Source organism: Natrix helvetica, assembly GCF_964273705.1.
Source record: "Natrix helvetica genome assembly, chromosome: 4".
Classification (NCBI taxonomy): Eukaryota; Metazoa; Chordata; class Lepidosauria; order Squamata; family Natricidae; genus Natrix; species Natrix helvetica.
The window spans coordinates 138,339,758-138,362,716 of NC_138550.1; the positions used below are offsets into that span (position 1 = coordinate 138,339,758).

Sequence of the window (22,959 nt, forward strand, 5' to 3'; positions counted from 1 at the left end):
TGAAGAACTGCATTATGACCCAACTCCATAAAGTGGCATTTTAAAGCAGTGTAATATCATTGAAATACATTGCTCTGTTTTAATGTCCAGGAGAGGTAATAAAGATGTAATAAAATGAAAACTATAGAGCACATTTTTCCAAAGTGTGCACAGAACATCAGAAGCTGTTTTTCATTATTGTAAAACATATAATAATATAGTTAATATATATTATTATTAATAGTGGAATAATAGTTTAAACTTATAGGAACATCCCAGTTAAGTATTAGGGAGACAAAAATAACTTTGGTAATTGTGAGAGCAGAAAAATACCTATTGTGAGTTCCCTTTTGTGCATGTATTCAAACAGAAGCTGGATAGCCATCTGTTAGGGATGATTCAGTTTTGAATTCTTAAAATACTTTCCACTGCTACAGTTCTTATAAAATATTATAAATTTTCTTGCATTTTACAACACGTTAATTCTAAGAGTCTTTCATGGACTTTGCTATGTATTAGACAATGTTAAAGTGTCTTGTAGTTTTTTGCACAAGAGATTCAATATGGCTATCTGCATGAAATCTACAGAATCTACCAGCCTACCGACAACTGGTGAAGAAAGTTATACCCATCATAAATATTTAACTTTTTAGTTACTATTTCACTGAAGACTGACATTGAATGCTTGTAACCTCTTTCATTCCAATGGCAATCAAGTTTTACTTTTAGTTACAGTGCCTTGGACTTTTACCTCATGTTCAAGGGTTCAAAATAAAAAATGCAACAATAATGGACTTGAAACAGGACTGTAAGTTATGTGAATTACAGCAAAAACTTAGATTTAGAATAACTGGTCACTTTGAATGTACATTAATTGGCATACATTAAAATGAACTTTCGTTGCAAACAGCTCTCAAGGGTCACCACCTCCAACATACACTGTAACAAACTCTCTAAGTATTGCTTAACTCTGGAATAACCTGCTTCTGCACTTATACTGAACATGCATTACTATTTATCCAAACTTCAGGAACGGGAGTTTGGTTACAGCTCGGGACGGCATGTTCCAGTGGGGGGAGCAAGTCCAGACTTTACAAAGTCACCATTTCTCCTTTTTACTGGGCGCGCTGCTTCCTTCCCTTAGTTTCCACAGTTGCGGATGCCGCTCGAGAAAGGGTGAACCACACACTGCCGGCTTGCAGCACCTGTCGCAGGTGCGCGTGGGTCACGTGGCTCTGCCGTCGTTCTTGGGAGCCGCGCCAGCTTCCTTCCTTTTAGGCGTTTCTCCGCTTGCGCGACCGGACCAGATTAGGGAATGCGGATAGAGTTGGCCGTCGCTCGGTAGTTCTCGGGGGAAACAAAAAAAAAAAAAACCCGAAGAGGGAGAAGTATTCAGGCCGCCTTCCATTAAGACGGCGGCGGTTCGGCGGACCGAAGATGAGCAAAATCCAGAAGTTTTTCAAGGGCGGCGGCGGCGGCGGGTCTGGCTACTCCAAGGGGAAGGGGAAAGGGGGCCCCACCCCGCAGGAAGCTTTGGCGCGGCTGCGGGAGACGGAAGAAATGCTAACCAAGAAGCAGGAATACTTGGAAGCCAGGGTCGCCAAGGAATTGGCCCTGGCTAAGAAACACGGCACCCGAGACAAGCGAGGTGGGTTTTCTCGAAGCAGGCCTTAAAGCTGGCAAATCAAGGTGATAAAAGAGTACCTCGCTGAGACGTATGGGCTTTAGGAAACGAGCAGTACAAAGCCTCATCGGACAAATTATCATTCAAACTCTTGGTTTTAGAGAGTTGTCCACGACTTTAAAAAGTATCGTTGTTGTGTTGGTATGAGGAAGGGCAGAAAGTGACTTCGTATTGCAAAATCTTGCCTTAGAGCCGTTTCCTTAACTCCGTGAGAGACTTTAACTTTACTGTTTGGTTCAGTGATTTCTTTTTATACACTTTGGAAGTTGGAGGTTGGTAGCTGTGGTTTTAAATTCTGGTGCTTGAATTGCATTGCTTGTACATAGTTTTAAAATTTGGCTGCAGTTGTTGAAAGATATTTGTGTCACAGTAAGAATTGTCTTTGTTCACATGACTGAACAAAGTTATAATTTGAGCGCTGGAAATTGGTGTTTTTGTGTCAGTGAGTTCAGATTTGGCTGCTGCTATATTTGAAGCTCACCCTCCCTTTTAAATAATCATGTGTGGCTCTATCTAGGATGAAAATGCTTTCTTTCCTATGTATGTTTCCTTTCTTGTTTTCACATCTCATAGGGGATATCAGCCTCAGTGAAATAAATTTAAACACTGAGCTTAAAAATCTTGTGTGCCCTCTTATTACATTTAAGATATTCCATTGTTGTGCTTAATTCTAAAGGTAATCATAAGATTTTTGCCATCAGATGGCTTTCAGCGGATGCCACTTTCGAATGCTACCCTGTGGACTTTATTGTCAGAAATCCTTCCCGTGTTGTTCCCCCATAAATTTATTTCCCAGGAATAGAAACTTCCACAAGCAACTTTTCCTTTGAGCAATTTCGAATGCTTCTACATATATATTTCCAGATTGCTTTGTATGTGAACTTGATACCTGCTAGAAAGCTTTGATTGTGGATGGTTCAATAAATAAGTTGACAAGCAATTGCAGTAATATATCCTCTCTCTGTTTAATGGTATTCAGAATGAGGTCTTGTTTTTTTGAATAAAGCTTTTAAGATTACCTACCAAGTACCACATCTACGTTTGTTTTGTTCTTGTTTAAAGCATTGCTAATGCTGCCTTTAAGGATCCTTATGTAAGAATAGTTGTGCCTTAACAAATCCAACTCACTGAGTAGGACTTATTTCTGAATTGATTGATATGTTTTTGACTCCTGGTGTTCACATAGATATATTTCCAACTCATGATCTGTCCTAATCTGGCCTTTCAGGTATTCCAACATTCTTTCTAAATAACACTTTTTCATGATATAAACTAAGTGGAAGTAATGGAACCACCTAGGTTTTTAGGATTCAGGTGTGAAATTTTACATGCATGCTTAAAATGTCCCTAGTGTGAAAATTAAGTAATGTAAGAAATTAAGTAATTCATATAAAATTATATAAGTAAATAAATATATCACGACATCTCCCTTTTCTGTTTCAAATCACTGGAGTATAACTCCCTCCAAGAAAGGCATCTGTGGGAGTGGGGTGTATGGAAAAAGTCAAGGTGGCAGCTGGTATCACAAGATTGAAACTCTGCCTATTTTGTGCATGTGATGAATGTAAAAAATGCAAGTGTAATATATAGAAAAAAGAAGTGAAGCTTCATTTACATATCTGCCATATTACATAGATTTTTTTTACCCCTGCCGCTTTCATCAATCTTTTAAAGTAAAGAGTTGCAAAGCCTAACATTTAAAAAACTGGAAGATAATGTTGAAATTGGGGAAATAAACATTGACTTAATGTGGATATGATTAAGGATGATGTTGGACTGTCTCATTCATGGGCTAATGGCAAAGTCATTGGGGCAGGAAAGAAAAAAATCATCAGCGTATATTTGTATTGTGGTTAGGTGCAATCAGGAAAAAACATGAAATAGATATGTTTTGAAATAACTCATTGTGTTTTACATCATTCTACTAAAGTAGCTGTGTAAAGGTGCAATATTATGGTTCTCAGGGCAGTATGGGGATGCTGCAACGATCATAAGGGTGAAAAATGGTTATTTCACTGATGTTGTAAGTTCAAACAGTCATTAAACAAATGGTTGTAAGTGTACAGTTTTTAATTAAAAATAGATTTATTTAGCTTCTCATTAAAGTGGAATCAATGCTTTTGTTATATTGAAGCAGGGGGTTGGACTAGAAGACCTCCAAGGTCCCTTCCAACTCTGTTATTCTGAAGGTAGCTTAGCAGAGCATTGTCGCAAGCCGTTTTTAGTAATATACAATTATATAAAATTTAGAACACACTTCCTGAAACTATTTTTATTGGCTAGCAAGAATGGATCTGCAAACACAGAAAAAGCAGCTGTAAAGTTCTAATTTTAGATTACATTTGATCCCAACTGAAACTATGTGATACTATATTACAAAATGGTAATCAATTTAGTTTTAACAAGCAGGCTTGGTTGGTTTTTAACTGTTCACTGCCCAGAATCATTCAGACAGGGAGATAGATGCTACCTGCATTGACAAATAAAATGAAATAATTATTTGCTCTCTAAGGATAGAAGGAAAATTCTAATTATGTAGTGGGAAGTCTGAGATATTTCCTGCATGCCTTGTGGCGATTTGTGTTCTAATTCAGAAAGGCCTGACTTTAAAAACTCTTAAGAGAATCTTCTGGGATTGGACAGGGCAAAAGAGCAAAGTCTTGGATTCAAGACTTCCCAGTTTCCTTCATTCTTTTGAGTCCTTTTTTTTAGCACTAAAACCCACCTCAATCACGATCACCAAAATCTAAAGGTATGGTTTCCTGCCGTATAAGATGAGAAAGCTATAGCAAAAGTTTGTTTTTAAAAAAAAGAAAGGTAGGAAAAGTATGCTGAACATTGTTTCTGTCAGACAGATTTACCTGCATTGGGCTTGCCAGCTGTCTGTGTATATTTGTTTATGTGTTTTTCAGTTATCACTTTGTGTTACGTCTATATGCATTATGCTGGAAAGCACTGGGTGCACTACATATAAACTTCATTGGGTCATATGACCTTGAGGAAAGAACGGAGTGGGCTTAGAATGATGCAGGGACCATCTTTCAGAGTCACAGCCAGTTGTGTTTCCCATAGAGAATTTTTGTAAAAGGATTATTTTGTCTTTTTCCAAAGCCTAATGGTTGTGTTTTGCTGATTTTTTCTCGACACCAAATTTGGATCCATTCTGTTCAGTTCTAAATATATGGTGCAGACAGAGCCCCAACCCCCTTTACATAATTTATTTTCAGCTTTAGTTAGAACAACTTACATGTTCAACTTTAATATCATCAAACATCTACAGCTTCTCCTATCCCAGGTCTAGGTGGACAAAAATGTCAAATCCAGTCTGAACATCTGATTGACTATGCAATGAACCATAATAACAATAATGGATAGTCTCATCAACCTTTGCGGGTTGATATTGACCACTTTGGAAAATCCTGCCCTAAATAATGGATAATATTATAACATCCAAGCTCCTGAAGGGAGAACAAGAAGCAATGGATGAAACTAATCAAGGAGAGAAGCAACCTAGAACTAAGGAAGCATTTCTTGGCAATGAGAACAATTAACCAGACATTGATTACAGCCCCAAGAAAACGTTAATTGTTTGAGAGAGTGCTGCAGTTTGAAGACAAGATTGTTATTATTACTAGTAGATTATGCTATAATTACAAAGGAAAGTCTGAGTGGGCAAACCTACATCCAAGAAAAACAATATTTACTTGTGTATGTTTATGTGTGCAACTATATTAAAAACTGTACTGGTATAGTACTTTTTGCTTCAACCATAAATGAAGAAGAGAATATACTTTGTGAGCCATGAAAAGGACACTAAATCTCCCAGTTTTTTGTTCAGTTTTGTTTATGTTTTTTTGGTAGGGGGAGTAAATAAAGGAAATCTAGCATTGTATGCAAGTTGTAGATAGGGAATTTACTGATGTCTGATGAAAAGGGGCCAGAAAAAGCATACAATGTGATATTATTCTGGGAAGCATGAAAACTAGCTACCCATAATTTCATTTCATAGTTGCCACACAAATAACATAATATTTTGGGTTCTGTAAATTTTGTCCAAACAGCATTTGTATAATATTCCCACAGTTACTATTTCAGTGATCATTGTATATGTTGCTACATATACTGTAACTACAGTGATGCAAGGGTAGCTTTGTTACAGCATTTGGTGAAGGTGATTGTCATGCTCATTCATAATTCCAATTATTTGTGATTAGCTAGATGTGTCTCTCTGGTATGTGAGCATTCTTAAACAAGAGTGGTACAGCATGACATAAACATGTAGAAAATGAAATATAGCAACCTAAGTCTCAGGGCAGATCCAGGGCAAAAGATTTTATTTTTTCTTTTCTGTCTATTGAAAATAACACATCAGTAAATAGAAGAATGCGGGAAAACCCAAAATGCAGGTACTCCTCAAATTACAACCACAGTTTGGATTGGAATTTCCATCACTAAGCCATGCAATGATAAGGCGAGATATCATGCAACTGCATCCTTTAACAACTGCAATTTCAGCAATCCTTATTGCCATTTTAACTTAGATTTGTGAGTTGTTAAGTAAATACCCACTTTAATCAAGCCATTGCAGACCTGAGCCTCTGTAAGGTAAAGGACTCCAAATCCCTCACTGTACCTATCTCCCTCTATTTTTGCCCTTTGGCAAGCCTACAGCTGTGCACTAGGATTCCACAATGATCCCAGCCCAGTATCAGCCACAGTGCAATTGCCAACCTGAAGTCTGAGAATATTGGCTCCACATTCAAAACAGAATTAAATTTCCATTTGTGTCAAACAGGAAGAGGTTGTGGGTGAAATGGACACAGCCTTAATATATCCCAATAACTCTCCATACTTCAAAAGATTTGAATATCTAAAGAAAATTTAGATGCTTTTGAAATCCAGGAAAATGTGCTCTGATAGGATAATTATTGTATTTCTCATGAATACTATCAACAATTTTGTCCCAAAGTGACATAGTAAATTGCTTTTGGCAAACTTCAGGAAAATACTCTAATGGTGATAGCAAGACAGCTATGAGTGAATGTGTTGCAAACGTTTTGATGACGATTAGCATCCAAATGTATGATGACATTGCCATGATTTCACCCTATTTGAAGTTGAATAACAACAGAGTAGTTTCAACTTACTACAGAACATGCCTGGCTGCATGTTCACAAGCAGAGATTGCGAAGTAGAAAACTGCAGCAAAATATTCCTAGTTGCCACTTTTCTCTTAATTTTTCCAGTCAATCTGCAGACTTTAAATATGTGAACAGAGAAAATACTTTATTGAATTCTTATTATAAAAGGCCTAATTTCCCTCTTCATTTATATCATTGTGGTACAAAGTCCAATTTCAATCCAAGATGAAGATACTTAAATAGATTTTTGGGTGCCACATAAAAGTCTTGTTAACTGCTGATTCTCATTTGCTTATGATGTGGGAGATTCAGCTTTGGATCATTATAACAGTGGTACAAGATTTAGCTTTGATACTCCCACATCCTTTCTATCATTTTTTACCCAAGGCAAAAATAGGTAAATATTAACAGGAATCTATTGTTTTCTACTTTTTGAGAAAGAACAACTTTAGTTAGGAACACAGAACAAGTACCTGAATTGTGGTCATGTGACTGCAGGGATGTGCAACTGTTGTGTATGCAAAGACCAGTGATATGTCACTATTCAGTGGTGTTATAAGTTTGACTGGTCACTTAAATTAATGAATGTTTTAGTTGAGGTTTATCTGCTAACTGCTGCTATTTCCTTCAGCTTTCCAACCTTCTATTCAAATGCTTTTGGAATCTAGCAGTTTATTACACTGTTTTGTTTTAGCTTCCATGTTGTTGTTGTTTTTATTGTATTCAGTTTTCCTATACATTGCCTAGAAATTATAGAAATTGGGTGGTAACATAAATACCTTAAATATATTTTTTCCAAAATTATTTTTCTAGTTTCAGCAAGTGTTGCATTTTTGTCTCAAAAACGCAAGAGAGAAGGTAAAATGAATGTATTGTTATTATTTATGGAGATTCTCAGTCATCCAGGTCATGGTTATCCCAAAGGTGCTTTTTAAAGAGGCAACTGAACTTTCCTGGGTTTTTTTTGAAGATGTTTTGCTTCTCATCCAAGAGGTTTCTTTAGCTCTGATTGGATGGGGAATGGAAGGGTTTATATTCCTTGCAGACAACTGGTCATTTGCATTTTTTTAGAGTCATTGAGGCTACTTGGAGATTTATCTGTGTCATCAGGGTCACCTGAGTAGTGCAAATGGATGTGGAGCCTTCTTGGAACTGCTGAGAGGACTGTGTTGTAGACTGTAGATAGATAATGTTGTATACCTCTTCATCTGTTGAGAGAGGGCTGTTCAGTTTTGACATAGATGGACTCTCTGACTCCTCTTTTAAACCAGCGGTCCTCTCTGTCCAAAATGTGGACATCATCTATCTCCAGTCTACAATTCAATCCTTTCAGCAGTTTCAAGAAGGCTCCACACTCATTTGTATTTCTCAGGTGACCCTGAGGACACAGATAAACCTCCAAGTGGCCTCAGTGACTCTAAAAAGAATGCGAATAACCAGTTGTCTGCAAGGAGATAAATCCTTCCATTCCCTACCATCCAGTCAGAGCTGAAGAAGCTTCTTGGATAACAAGAAAAATGTTGTCAAAATAAATAAACAAATAAATAATAAAGTCCAGTTGTTTTTAATTTGGTAATAATTGAAAACATAAAAACTTTTGAATTATGGATGAACTATGAGTTAAATCATGATCATTTTAGTTTTCCTTTATGTAATTATATTTAAATCACTAACAATCTTGCAAACTAATTGAATAACAGCCTGTATATGTGGCACAGATGAGACACTCACAGCATAAGCATCATAAGAATAAATATTTTCATAGGTGAGGACTATAGCTCATCCACCATTTTTAAAATTCAATTACATATACAATGTTTAAATAATTAAAGAGGTTCTGTGTATACGTAATTATGAAAACATTGGTTGGCAGGAACAAGCCTTTTTATTTTATAAACTACAAAATTCCAGAATCTCCTTTCAAGTTATAGCTTAATTTTCACTTGATACAATTTTCACAGGTAGAATCAAAAACTGTCCATTAATTTTCAATATTCTATTTAGTTAGTTTTAGGAAAGCATGAAATAAATGGAATTTAAACTTGCAAATATTAATGGAAACTGGACAATTCCAGGTCTGTTTATGTAAAGGAGCTTTTTGACCTTCCTCTCTGGAAAACCTGTTGCTGTGTTGGCAGTCCTCCCAGAAGAGTTGATAAGTGAGCTATTTCCTAGGGATTGACATAAGGTACGGTAGTTTCTCACTCTGCATAAAATCAGTATGGATTTATTGTGGGAAAGAATATTTTCACTGTGATCTGGGTGAAGACTATTACAATTATTTGCTTTATATTATTATATTTTGTTTGTTTTTAAATCCCATCCATTCAAAATGTACTGTGATTCCCCGAAAATACAACCTGTCCTGAAACAAAAGCCTTGCCACATTTTTCGCGAGGGCAAAAATATAAGCCCACCCCTGAAAATAAGCCCCCTGGACAACCCTTCGCTCCGGCCAAGCAGAACATCGCTCGCCGACCTAGCGGTATCCCGAAGGCACCAAGCCGTGGGAATGAGGTGGGGGCAAAGGCTCTCGCGTTGCTTGGTGCTTTAGAGGTACCGCTAAGTCGGTCAGCGGTGCTGTGCCCAGCTGAAGAGGGGGGGTTGCTGGGCAGCTGCTCTCTTGTGAGCGGGCTCCCGAAGAGCCGGGCACAGCCTCAGGGTCAAATGGCTGTGTTGTGCTGTCGCAGCAGCAACGCAGCAGCCATGAGGTTACCAAGTTTGCGAGCAGCCGCCCGGCAACTCCCCTTTCCAGCTGGGTACAGCACCGCTGACCGGTTTTTTTTTCAAAGCACGGAGGACGGATGTCGCTCTGGAAGTACGCTCTATAGTTGTGGGCTGCAGATTGTACAACCATAGAGCTTACTCCCAGAGCAGTATCCTATCTCCGTGCTTTGGAAGCCGCAATGGAGGACGGATGCTGCTCTAGGAGTACGCTCTATGGTTGTACGATCTGCAGCCCACAACTATAGCACGTTCTTCCAGAGCGGCATCCGTCCTCCGTGCTTTGAAAAAAAAAACCAAGTGGCGGGCGGCGGCAGCAGTGGAGATGCCCTTCGCACAAGTGGGGAGCGGAAAAGCCGCTGTGCAACCCCCCTCTCCAGCCATGCAGAGCCCCATTCACTCACCTAGGGGCATTCGAAAGGCACCAAGCCGCGGGAGGCGGAGGGCAGCGAACAGGCACTCGCGCTACTTGGTGCCTTCCGGGTATTGCTAGGTCAGTCAGCGGTGCTGTGCCCGGCTGGAAAGGGAGTTGCCGGGCGGCTGCTTGCGAGCTTGGTCACCTCATGGCTGCTGTGTTGCTGCTGTGACAGCACAACACAGCCATTCGACCCTGAGGCTGTGCCCGGCTCTTCGGGAACCCAGTCGCAAGGGAGCAGCCACCCGGCAACCCAAAATTAATAAGCCCTCCCCTTTAATAAGCCCAAGGCCATATTTCGTGGGTCAAAAAAAATATAAGACCCTGTTGTATTTTCGGGGGAAAACGGTATGTTATTTAGTGTATTTGTAGTTAAAGCAGCCTAAACAAATAACAGTAATTAAATATTATGGGGATTTAGGAAGTTTTGCCATATTTGGAGAAATTAATAAAATAATGAATGTTTATGTATCTTACATGGCATCTGCCTTCTATTATGTCATGAACAAAGCATTGATTATAGTTATAATTGTAGTTTTAATGTACGGAATTATTTGGGCAAAAAAAACCCCATTGATATCATTTTCTTAACTGGAGAAGTACCTAAAATGTCTATAAATATACGTATCTCTACAGTAAATCCTGTTTTTGCTTGATACTCATTTTTTTAAAAGAAAAGGTTTGTCAGAAAATATATATACACACATGCACTACGAAAATCTTTAAATTTTATAATGTAAATCATAATCTTATACATTGTATAATTTTATAAACTTTTAAAAGTTAAAAGATTTTCAGAAGGTCACAAATTACTGGTTTAAACAAAATTATGACCTGTGGCATTATGTTTATTTCAGATTAGTCTCTGATTCTCCTTATCTGGCTTTCTACTTTTTCTGACTGTTTGGAGTGGGGAATCTTCTTTTTCCAGTCTCAGAGTTTCTCTGATGTAAGTTTATTTCCAGTACTGTCAAATCTAGGGGTTAGGACTTGGTTATGTTGCTAGTCCAATAAACAGGACATGCACATTTACCATATAAATAAAGTAGTGGTATTGTCAAAACTCTTAGACTAGTGTTTCTCCATATCAGCAACTTTCAGATGGGAGTTGAAGTCTGCAGCACATTTGAAAGTTGCTGAAATTGAGAATCATTGACTTAGTAGACCATTGCTGTCAGATACTTGTGGTGACTCTGAATTCAACAGTTCTGTTTTTGACTTTGCAATGCTAATATGTTCATTAACTGGTATTAAACTTTGGAAACCTTGAGGATAGTATTTATTGCATAAAAGCAAAATAGTAGTATATTCTTATCCATTTATAGTTCAAAACAGAGAGTGGCAATATGGCACTCCTGTTTCTCACAAAATGATACTTGTGGTCCAATTACAATTTCTAAAATTAAATTTACACAAATCTTGGTGAACAATTTATTTACAGTAATATTCATTTTATGACAAAATTACCAAAATCTCATTCAGCTTGATGTTTAGGAATTTATTTAATATATTTTTTATTTATTAAATTTATAGGTTCCCACCTCATTGTCCTGTAACTCTGACTATTCAGTTTTGACTGAATAGCTGGGGAGCTAATATGTGAGATCAGGGAATGCTGTCTATCCTAAAAAGAATGACAGTTGTGTCCAAGTTAAAGCAGTCTACCATTTATTTCTAAATATTTTGAAGTCACAAGTTAAGTATACTTTGGGGAAATGTGACATGACCTCAGGACATGTGGTAGTTGTTTACCTGGTCCAATAGGACTAAAAAACTCGAAGTTTAGAATTCTCATACTTTGAACCCTAGAAACCTAGGAGTTCCATTGATTCTCCATTATTTTTGAGTGATGGCTATAGTCTCATTTCATTCATCTTTCCAGTTTTTAAATGTGAATGGAGGCAATATTTCTGCACACTGGTCTTTGTCATAAGCTGTTGTACTTTAGCAACCTCTCCCCCCCCCCCCCCCCAAAATGAGATGCTCAACAGGGGTGGGTTCCGGCTGCCATTACTACCAGTTCGGTAGTAAACAAATTTGCGTGTGTGTGCGCATTTTCATTTGCAACGATCTGCACATGCGCACAACCTTAAAAAACCAATAAAAATTACATTTTTAAAATGAAGATTGTTCTGCGCATGTGCAGAACAGAAAATCAAGATGGCGTTGCCGATCATAGAACTGGTACGGTCACGTGTCTGCCGGAGTTAATACCTATTCGGCCAAACCGGACCGAATAGGTAGGAACCCACCTCTGATGCTCAAGGATGCTAGAATTTGGCTTTTTTTTTGGAGGAAGGGTTCTATTGTCACTTTTATAGGATGGAGAAAAAAATCAAAATAACTTTGTAACAAAGATATGATGTTCCATACAGAAATTGTGCATCTAATACATATCCAAGATATTTTCAGCTTTTAGCTAGTTGCTTCTCTATATCTCTGTCTGTTACAAACTGCTTCTGTGTTATTTCTTCTTGCTGCCTCTGTATGCCTCCGCATCTATAGATGGCCATTATCACAGAACAATCTTTTTCTTGTAATTCGGAGAGGGGCTATTACTAAATTTGTTATGCTGATTAACAAAATTCAACTCAGCCCCAATAAGGAAATTTATTTATTTATTAAATTGATATACTATCCATCTTGCTATCCAAAATGATCTTGGATTCTTCCTCTCCTCCATTTGTTTTAAAGGTAACCTGATGCCTTGAGTCACTATAGCTAATGGAAAGAGATTATATTGGACCTCTATTCTAAAATATATGGTGGAGACCACATCTCTTAACGTTTACCTTGTACAACCAAATATATTGCTAATTGATTTATAGCAGTAATTTTATTGCTAAATAGTAAAAAAATAATATAATACAATGCCTTTCAGAAGGAAGAACAATTAACCTGCCTTGAATCACCAAATTCTTTTGCTATTGTAGTAAGCTGAGAAAATGGTTTTGAGTTGGGTGGGCGTCCTGGTAGATTTTCCAACTCTGTTTAGTTTCACCGAATTTGCTCGCTCAGTAAAAGTGGCAATCTGTCTCTGGTTTTTTTGTTAAGAATTAAATCAGCCATATCAGTATCTTTTGCATTGGCTTATGAGATACTTTCCCCTGTTCTTACTTCACCAGCTGCACTGCAGGCACTGAAGAGAAAAAAGAGGTATGAAAAACAGTTGAGCCAAATTGATGGGACTCTTTCCACTATTGAATTCCAGCGAGAGGCTCTTGAAAATTCCTACACAAATACAGAAGTGTTCAAGAATATGGGCTATGCTGCTCAAGCCATGAAAAAAGTACACGAAAACATGTAAGTGGAAAATATTGTCAAACCCCACAGAAAATAACCTTAACTCTTACATTGACACCTATTTGGTGGGTTTCTTTCTTACATAAGAATTGAGATGTTTCATTCTTGTATATGATGCTAAGGTTTATCTTCAGTTATAGATAAAGTTGCCAGGATTTTACTGTTACACTTTAATCTAAAATTAAACTCTCTTCTTGGATTTACCTGTCCTGCAGCAAGCTAAGATTAGTATGGCCTGAACCATAGATCATTGCAAGCTGTACATATTGCTTCAACTGAGATTTCTGCATAACACTATTAATTGGCATTCCCCCCCCCCACTTTTTTTTTATTGCCTTTCTCCAACTTGAATATACCTGAAGTTAAATGGACTTCAAATTCCAAAATTCTTCTGCTACAATGATAATTCTTTACAATTGTGGAAGTTGAAGTTTGTTCATCTGGAAGGTATACACTCTGGAGAAATAGAATCTTCCAGAAATCTTCTGAATGTTTGGGTCCGTCCGTAAACCAGTTCAGCCATTCCAAAAATAGCACAGTGACTTTTCATAAATTGATTCTCAAAACCAGAAACAGTTCATGATATTCTGGACATGAAAAATAATTGTTTTATGGCTTGACCCTCTCTAGGACACCATGTTTAAGTTCCCAAATAGAGTTCCCCAAATCTCCAATATGCAAACTGCTTGAAAACTGTTTGGGATTGCTCCTTATGTACATATCTGTTTTACTTATATTATTCTATTATTCTATTCACTACTGTTTGTAAGCAGTTCAAGGACTTTTATAGAATTTAAAGCCCTTATGGAATTTGAAACTTGAATACCGGAAGGAATTTTCCTGTAACATTAACCTTATCCCAGGCTAAACTGGTCTTTGATGGCCCTTTAAATGCCCTAATAAGCCAGGAAGATGGCTTAGAAAGAGTGAGAGTTTATTTATTATGCTTCATTTTATTGAAGTGTTTTATTAAATTAGATAACTTACTAATATATCTTTGCTATTTTTCTAGTCTTTTAATATTCCTCTCCCCAAAATTTAAATTTCTATTTTGCTGTTGCTTTTTGTTTCGATGATTGATTTTTATGAAAATCTCAGAATTTTACTGGAATCCACTATGCCATCCTATCCATATGCAAATTGAGTAAATAATTCCTTCTTTCTTCTATCCTTAGGGACTTGGACAAAATTGATGACATGATGCAAGATATCACTGAGCAACAAGATATTGCCCAAGAAATCACAGAGGCTCTCACAAGAAGAGTTGGTGATGACTTTGATGAGGTATGTTTTGATATCTAAGAACAAAAAATGGCCCTTAATATTACTAATTTTAAATTTGCTATAATTGTTGTCTAGCTCTTTTCTAAGCGCTTCAACATTTTTCCTTCAACGCAGTCGAATTCTCAGATGACTGAAGAGACATTTGTTCAGAAATAATCTGTACTGTCTTGAATAAAATATTCAAAAGAGAATGCAAATTGTTATGTCAAAACAATGCATATACATAACCTCTTTTGGTATGACAAAAATCACTAGATTTCTGACATATCAGATGGAATCTACATAAGTAGTAGCAATTCCTAATTTTATCCTAGCTAGTCAGTCATGCCGCCTTCTAGTACACTGCATTGTCCTCATCTGGCATACAGATAACTTGTGTACCACCACATGCAAGGAAGGAAGATTACAGTCAAGCTACTATGTTTTTCTCTATTTCCATTTTCACCACACTTGCAGCCCAGCACTTCTGTTTTGAGGGCCTCATCTATAGGTTGTATTTCAAGCCAGGAAATAGAAGAAATTCCCTATTTTAGCTTATGAATAAGGTAATGAAAAGTGGACTACAAGATGGACTCCTCTTCTTTGTATCTTGTGATGAATAACTCTTGGCACACTTCAAGAGGTCTTGTTCCATTCTTCTTTCCCCACTTTTCTGTTTTTGCCTTCATTATGAACACATTTAGTAAACATGCTGAGTATAAATTGAGCTATTTGGAGTGGAATTCATTAATATAATTTAAATTGAGTAATCTTCTACCACTAAACTGAAGCAATTGTCAGCATATATCAATAACTTCTCCTTTTACAAAACCAGAAAGACTGAAGCCATTGAGCCATTTTTGGATAGTAGAATGATCACAAAATAGAGCAACTCTTTTTTTTTTAAACACTTGTAGCCTTTTCTGTAAACCATATTTTGTATTCAACTATACTTTTAGTCAATTACAGTAATATAATTTTGATATTTTTGATGTTATTTCATTTTATTCTTATCAACCAATAGCTACTTAAAATATTTGGTTGAGATCTTGTCAGGTGCAAAAAATCAGAAACATTCATAAGATAACAGTTTTATTCATACACAAGAATCTGGTCAATTAATGGTCAGGACAAAATTGGCACTAGATAAGGATCAATGAAATTCAAGGGGAACTGGACTTGGATATCTTTTGGCAATGCAAGGATTATAAACTGTTGACATGTTTAATTATGCCCATCAGTTCTGCCTGTTGTTCTACAGATTTCCAATAAAATTTATTTGTCCTAAAAATATCCATTTATATAGGTCCCTGGCATGCTGAAAACCCAAAATAAAATTTATTTTATAAAGTTTGTATAGGCAATTTTTAATTAGAGATTCTTTTTTATTCTTTATTAAAATATAATCTGCCAATTTTTAACATTTCAGGATGAACTATTGGCAGAATTAGAAGAACTGGAGCAAGAGGAACTCAATAATAAGATGAAAAACGTTCATTTGCCAAGTGTCCCAGCTAACCCATTGCCTTCACATCCTGGTAAATTGCTTTCTTATATTAATTAGTCTGTTACGAAAATAGGCTATAGAAATATTGAAGAGAAAAGGAACAATCACAGAAATTTAATATATCTGGATATAATAGTAGCTATCTTGACACATAAGAGTGATACAAGTTCTTGATGTGATTGAGGAGTACTTATGACTGGTCCTCATAGATGTTGTTGTTGCAGTGCCTCCATGGTCACCTGGTCCCAATTTGGACATCTGACAACCAGCTGACAATTGTGACATCACAGCATCCTGTGTCACGTAATTACCATGTGCAAACTTCACTCCCAGCTTTCAACAAGCAAAGTCAGTAGGGAAGCTGGCAGAAAGTTTGGTGATCACTTGACTACAGAATACTGCTACTGCATGGGATTTGCCCAATAATGGCAACTGGAACTGCTATCATAAGCTGGTACAGTCACATGATGTGCATTCCTTGCTTAGTGATGGCTTTCTCAGTTCCAATTACAGTTGGTAAGTGAGGACTACTAATAGTAATTGGACTTTGGTGAAAGAATACATTGTACACAGAGTGTACATTTGGCGATAGCCGAAGCTGAACTTTGATTTGGTCATCTGGATTCAAGTCTTATGATCTGATGTAAAGCTATGAAGCAATTCTTATTGAATATCATGTTTCCCCGAAAATAAGACACCGTCTTATTTTCTTTTGACCCCCGAAATAAGCACTTCGCCTTATTTTTGGGGTGGTCTTATTCTTTTTGAGGGGCAAAAGGCGACAAGGTATTCATGGTTGCTCTTGTGTTGCAATACTTTTGGGGAGGGCTTATTTTTGGAGGGAGGGCTTATTTTATCGCATACGCTCAAAAACCTGGTAGGGCTTATTATCCAAGGGCTTATTTTCGGGAAAACAAGGTAGATCTACTGAAGTCATCCCTTTACAAGTGTCTTGTAAACTATGTCTCTTAATTTTTAGCCACAATGCCTGTAATCCAAATACAAAATCTTTCCAGAGATAGCAAAACTGTATCTTTGTTGTTCCAGTATGCTGAACCATTATTATCTTGTTACAGCGTCTTCAAAGAAGAGGGTGGAAGATGATGAAGATATGCAGCAACTGGCAGCATGGGCATCTTAACAGCAATTTCTCACTGGCTTCAAGGGAATACTACGGGAATATCATGGATGGACTTCATGGAATAATGCTGATGTTTTACACAGAGTGTAGCAGCGTGGAATCTTGACCAAAATTGGTCTCTGGTGGAATACGTGTATATATTTTATATAGTCTTGTATATACTATTTTGTTTTTTTGTTTTTTAAAAAGCCAGCATTCTCAAGTATAATCTTTCTCCTTCAGGTATATCTCCAGACATACCATTTTTATGCTAAAGAAATTAGATAACAAGCAAGACTGTATTAATGTTCTTCTTAGCTGATACTTTTTGAATGCACGTTGATAACGTTGAGGTTGCAAAACCTATTGGTGCAATAGTGAGTATTATAGTGGTTTGAAAGAGAATTAAAATTGGCTTCGTTTTGGAATCTTGTTTTCCAAACAAAATTATTAAAACCCATGGTCCATAGGTCTGCACTGAGTTTTTTTGTTTTCTGTGATTCTTCACTGCCAAAGGGTTGTTCAGAGTACAAAACAGAAATGATGGTTTTGTACCTTAAAAACTAAGATAATGAAAATGGACCTCTGTTGAAAGAGAGATAGGATGCATTCTCTATGCCTGTGATGGTGAACCTGTGGCACGCAGAGCCATTTCTTAGGGCATGCGAAGCGTTGTCCTGTCAACTCCATGTGCGCGCTGGCCAGTTGATTTCGGCCTTCATTTTCGGCTGTTTTTCGCCCTCTGTAGGTTTCCCTGAAGCCTCTGGAGAGAGAAAAACGGCCCTACAGGCAAACCCGAAGTCAGAAAATGAGCAGTTTTCAGCCTCCGGAGGGCCTGCGAGGGGGCAGGGGAGACTGTTTTTTCCCTCCCCAGGCTCCTAGAAAGCCTCTGGAGCCTGGGGAGTGCAAAAAACCAGTTCTACCATGCTATCGCATACCAAAAATGGGGAAGGCGGGGGGCTCCCATGCGCATGCATGTGGGGGTGTTGCACGTGCGGGGGGAGGGCACGCGCGCACATGATCCCCCCCATGCTCCCCCGCTTTTGGGATGCGATAGCAAAAGGGTTAGCCATCACTGCTCTATGCAAAGAGCAGGACCAAAATAAATGGATTAAAACTAGAAGAAGTGGGTTCAAGGTAGCTGTCAGGAGGATGACAATAGCAGACTGTAGAATAAGCTGTCATAGAAGTGATGAGGTTTTTTTCCAGTGAAGTTCTTCAGCGGAGGTGGGTGAACATCTATCAGATCTTGCACTAAATAGATAATGCTTCCAGTTCTGTTGTTCTGTGAAAGATCATCAGAGAAGGAAGAGTGTTATAGATCCATTACCAGCTGTGTTTAGGTGATTCGTATGCCTTGAAATTGGTTGCTCCAGGAACAGTTCAAAAAAGAGCTTTTGATTGATTGACTTTCAGGTTGTTTATAATTCTAAGAAGTCTCAGGGATGAGATTCCACTGGCCATGTGGGAGCTAGAATAATTGATTTTCCTACCCCACTTTTAATGGATTGGGAATTAGTGATTTTCCAGGACGCTGCTCTGGAGATTCCAAGCAAGGGTTAAATACAGCCAATCTGCCCAGAACTGAATTGAATCTTTAAACCACGCCTCTGGTACTGATTATCTTCAGTTTTTTTCAATTCAGCTAGCCCAGTGGACGCGCTTTGAGTTTTTCTTCAATTCTAGATAGTTTGCTTGGACTCCCAATTATACTACTGAAAGAAAAGATTGTGTTATTTATTTGGAGCAAGCTTGGTGAGCTAAATTTACTTTAAATCCCAATTTGGCTTTTCTCTCGCCCTTGGTCCTCCTGGTGTACCGATCTTGCATGGGCCCCGCATGGTCACAGACAGCTGTTGGGGAAGCGCGTGGTTCAGACTGCCGCCGCCAGCGCCGCCACAGCAATCCTGCTGCGGGAGGAAATCCCCGCTGAGAGCTCCGAGACTGCTTGCCACAAAACTCACCAGGCGGCAGCATGGGCGATTAAGTTGTCCGCCTCAGCCTCCTTCCTTTCCTTTCTGCTTTGGGTGTAGCAGTTGCTGAGGAAAATTCCGACCAAGGACACCAAGTTGAGGCAGGATGTCAACAAAATCATGGCAGCTTGAGTGGAAGCTTGTCACAGTCCCCTTTAAAGGGGACAAGCTCTTCGGGGAGGTCCTGGATCCTGTCCTAGTAGAAAACAAGGACAAGAAGAAGGTGACGCCATCGGTCACTAAGAAGTCCGATCGGAAGGGTTCCAACTCCTACAGGAGGCAAACTTTTCGGAACACTGAACCTTCCACTAGCTCCGCCCCATTTCATTGGGCGTATCCCCAGCAAACCGATCGATCCCAGGACCGTCAGTCCTTTCACGACAGAGGTCGCCAGCAACACTACTCCCAACGCCCCTTTCAGGGGGGAGTCTGGTTCACGCCCCTTCAGGAGATACAAATGACCATCAACGATCAGCTCCCATAGGAGGACGTCTCCAGTTATTTCACGCCAAGTGGGAGCAGATCACGTTGGATCAGCGGGTCCTACAAACAATCTGCATGGGCCTCACCTTGGAGTTCCTTTCCCTCCCCCCCGCCACTTCATCAGGTGCCTCGTCCCTTCATGTCCAGTCAAACGGTCCCTCATGGAACAGGAGATCAGGCATCTCAGGGATATCAGGGCCATAGAGGCTGTTCCGGTGGGTCAGGAGGGGGACAGGATTTTACTCAATCCTGTTCCTGGTTCCCAAAAATTCCGGGGGATGAAGGGGAATATTGGACCTAAAAAGGTTAAACTATCATGTAACCTATCGAAGGTTCAAAATGCAATCCCTCCAATCCATCATGGAATGCATCAGGCCGGGGGATATATTGACATCCATAGACCCCAAAGAGGCCTATCTCCACGTACCCATCCCCAAAGCCCATCGCCAGTACCTGAGATTCACTTACGCAGGCCGCCATTACCAGTATCGAGCCTTGCCGTTCGGCTTATCATCGCCCCCCAGGACATTTACAAAGATCCTGGCGGCGGTGGCGGCCTTCCTCAGATCCCATCCAATAAGACTGCATTGCTACCTGGACGATGTCCTCATCCAGTCATCCCACCAACAGGCGACCAGAGACCTGGAGTACACCATCCAGGTGCTTCAAGACCACGGGTTCTCCATAAACCTGGAGAAAAGTCATCTTCTTCCATCAACCAGACTGCAACATCTGGGGGCCATCATCGACACCGTTTCCTGCCGGGTCTTCCTATATCCGGAGAGGGTGACCAGCCTCAGGGAGAGGGTCGCACAAGTGCAGCATTCGCCCCTAGCCAAGGTGGTTCAGCTGTCTCAGCTTCTAGGCAAAATGATCTCGTGCCTGTCCATCATGCCTTGGGCAAGACTCCACTCCCGTCCGCTCCAGTGGCTCCTGCTCCCTTACCAAAGGACCAACGAAAGCAGCTCGACGAGGCTAATCCCGGTCTCCTCAGAGGTACGGTGTTCCCCCAGGTGATGGTTGTCCCCTGCCCTGACAAAGGGGTCCCCCTTCAAAGAACCTGTCCGTCTCACCATCACGACGGATTCCAGCCTTTACGGCTGGGGAGCTCATTGTCACAGTCAACTGGCGCAGGGCAGGTGGTCTCCTTCCGAGGCTGCTCACAGCATCAACTGGCTGGAGCTGAGGGTAGTCAGGTTGGCCCTCTGCCAGTTCCAGTCCAGCATACAAGGGCGCCACGTGAGGATACTGACGGACAATGTGGCGACAAAGGCGTACATCAACCGCCAAGGGGGCACTCGCTCCAGATCCTTGATGTCAGAGGCCGAACTCCTAGGATGGTGGGCGGAGAAGCACCTCCTGTCCCTTCAGGCGGAACACATCTCGGGCAGGACCAACACCCAGACGGACTGGCTGAGCAGGGCCACGGTTGACCACTCAGAGTGGCGCCTGCATCAGCACCTGTTCCAGCAATTGTCCCAGAGGTTCGCCTGTCCGCAGGTAGACCTGTTCACCACTGCATGCACTTCCCGAGGTTTTTCACGAGGTTCCACGACCCAGGTGCCAAAGGAGTCAATGCCTTGCACTGTCCTTGGCCGCGGAGACTACTGTACGCCTTCCCTCCGTTGCCTCTACTTCCCAGAGTCATCCGGAAGATCCTGTCGGAGGCAGTGGAGGTACTGCTGGTGGCACCGTTTTGGCCCAGGAGAACCTGGTTTGCAGACCTGGTGAGCCTCTCCGTCGAACCACCGTGGCGGATCCCTCCGCAGGAGAACTCCCTCAGCGAGGGGGCTCTTCAACATCTGGAGCCCCAGTGGCTGCAACTAGCCGTCTGGCACTTGAGAGGGATCTCCTGAGCAGAGGCAGTCTCTCGGCCAAAGTGATTTGCACCATCCAAGTGTCCAGGCGTCTGTCCACGACCCGGATCTATGACGCTACCTGGAGAGCCTTCGCCAGCTGGTGCTCTGCTCGTGGATCTTCAACCTCCTCAGCCTCGGTCCCTGTCATCCTGGACTTACTGCAAGATGGTTTGGACAAGGGCCTGGCGCCTAACACTCTACGGTGTTAGGTGGTGGCTATTTCCACCATTCTGGCTCCCGATGGACATTCCTCGCTCGGCCAACATCCTACCATTTGCAGTTTTCTCAGGGGCGCAACTAACCTGAGACCCCCAGTGGTTCACAGATATCCATCCTGGGACCTCAACGTAATGCTACGTGCTCTTATCGGCCCCCCGTTTGAACCACTCAGGACTGCCAGTCTCAAACATCTGACATTAAGACAGCATTTTTGGTTGCCATCACCTCAGCTCATCGTATTTCGGAGTTGGCTGCCCTGTCCGTCAGAGGGGACTTATGCTTGATTTGACAGGACAGGTAATTCTCAGGCTGGACCCGTCGTTCATCCCCAAAATCAACTCCTGGTTCCACCGAGCCCAGGAGGTAGTTCTACCGGACTTTTGTCCGTATCCTAGACATCCAAGGGAGAAACGCTTGCACTTGCCAGATGTGCGCAGGACGCTTCGCAGGTACATCAAGCGCACGGTGGGGTTTCGACACTCTGAATCACTCTTCATATCATTCCAGCCGGCTTCCCAGGTCAGGAAAGTGTCTTCCTCTACGATCGGTGGGTGGCTGAGGGCCTGCATCGCCCTTGCTCATGTCCTGCAGTCCAAACCTGTGCCTCACAACATTATAGCACATTCGACTAGGAGTGCCGCTACCACAGCAGCCTGGGCGACCCAGGCACCGATTGAGGAAATTTGCAAGGCGGCTACCTGGACTTCGTTGTCTCCATTCGTCCGAAATTATAAATTGGACACCTTTGCATCAGTGGAGGGGGCGTTCGGGAGGCGTGTTCTTCAAGGCATTCACACCAGCGGAGAGACTCTGAATGCTGCTGCTTCCCGCCCTAGTGACGATTAGCTTGGGCATGTCCCTTGCTTGGACTCTCCAGAGCAGCGCCCTGGAAAATGACCATTGTCTTACCTGAAGGGTCGTTTTCAGGGCGCAGCGAAGGAGAGTCCACCCCACCCTAGGGTCTGGCTCCGCTGGTGACAGTTTGAACGTTACGGTTCCAGTTGGTTTGGTTTTATTATTGACTTGTTTACATTGTTGGACTTCTCAGTGCGCAACAGTTCCACGTCTTCATTGAAAAAATCTGAAGATAATCAGCACCAGAGTGTGGTTTAAAGTTTCAATTCAGTTCTGGGCAGATTGGCTGTATTTAACCCTTGCTTGGACTCTCCTTCGCAGCGCCCTGAAAATGACCCTTCAGGTAAGACAATGGTCATTCTGAACTATGTTATATCATGGTTGGTTTTTTTTTAAAAAAAGTTTCCCCTGCCTACATAAGTCCTTAGAAAACT

The 22,959-nt window shown here is 40.6% G+C and overlaps 1 protein-coding gene across 1 annotated transcript; it reads left to right on the plus strand.

The window, feature by feature from the left end:
- The first annotated feature begins 1,082 nt into the window (after positions 1-1,082).
- CHMP4C (charged multivesicular body protein 4C) lies at positions 1,083-17,603 on the plus strand. The gene is made up of 5 exons (XM_081952433.1): positions 1,083-1,627; positions 13,069-13,246; positions 14,422-14,530; positions 15,939-16,047; positions 17,093-17,603. The coding sequence occupies exons 1-5, from the start codon at positions 1,417-1,419 to the stop codon at positions 17,155-17,157; spliced, it is 672 nt and encodes a 223-aa protein (XP_081808559.1). The 5' UTR covers positions 1,083-1,416; the 3' UTR covers positions 17,158-17,603.
- The last annotated feature ends 5,356 nt before the right edge of the window (positions 17,604-22,959 follow it).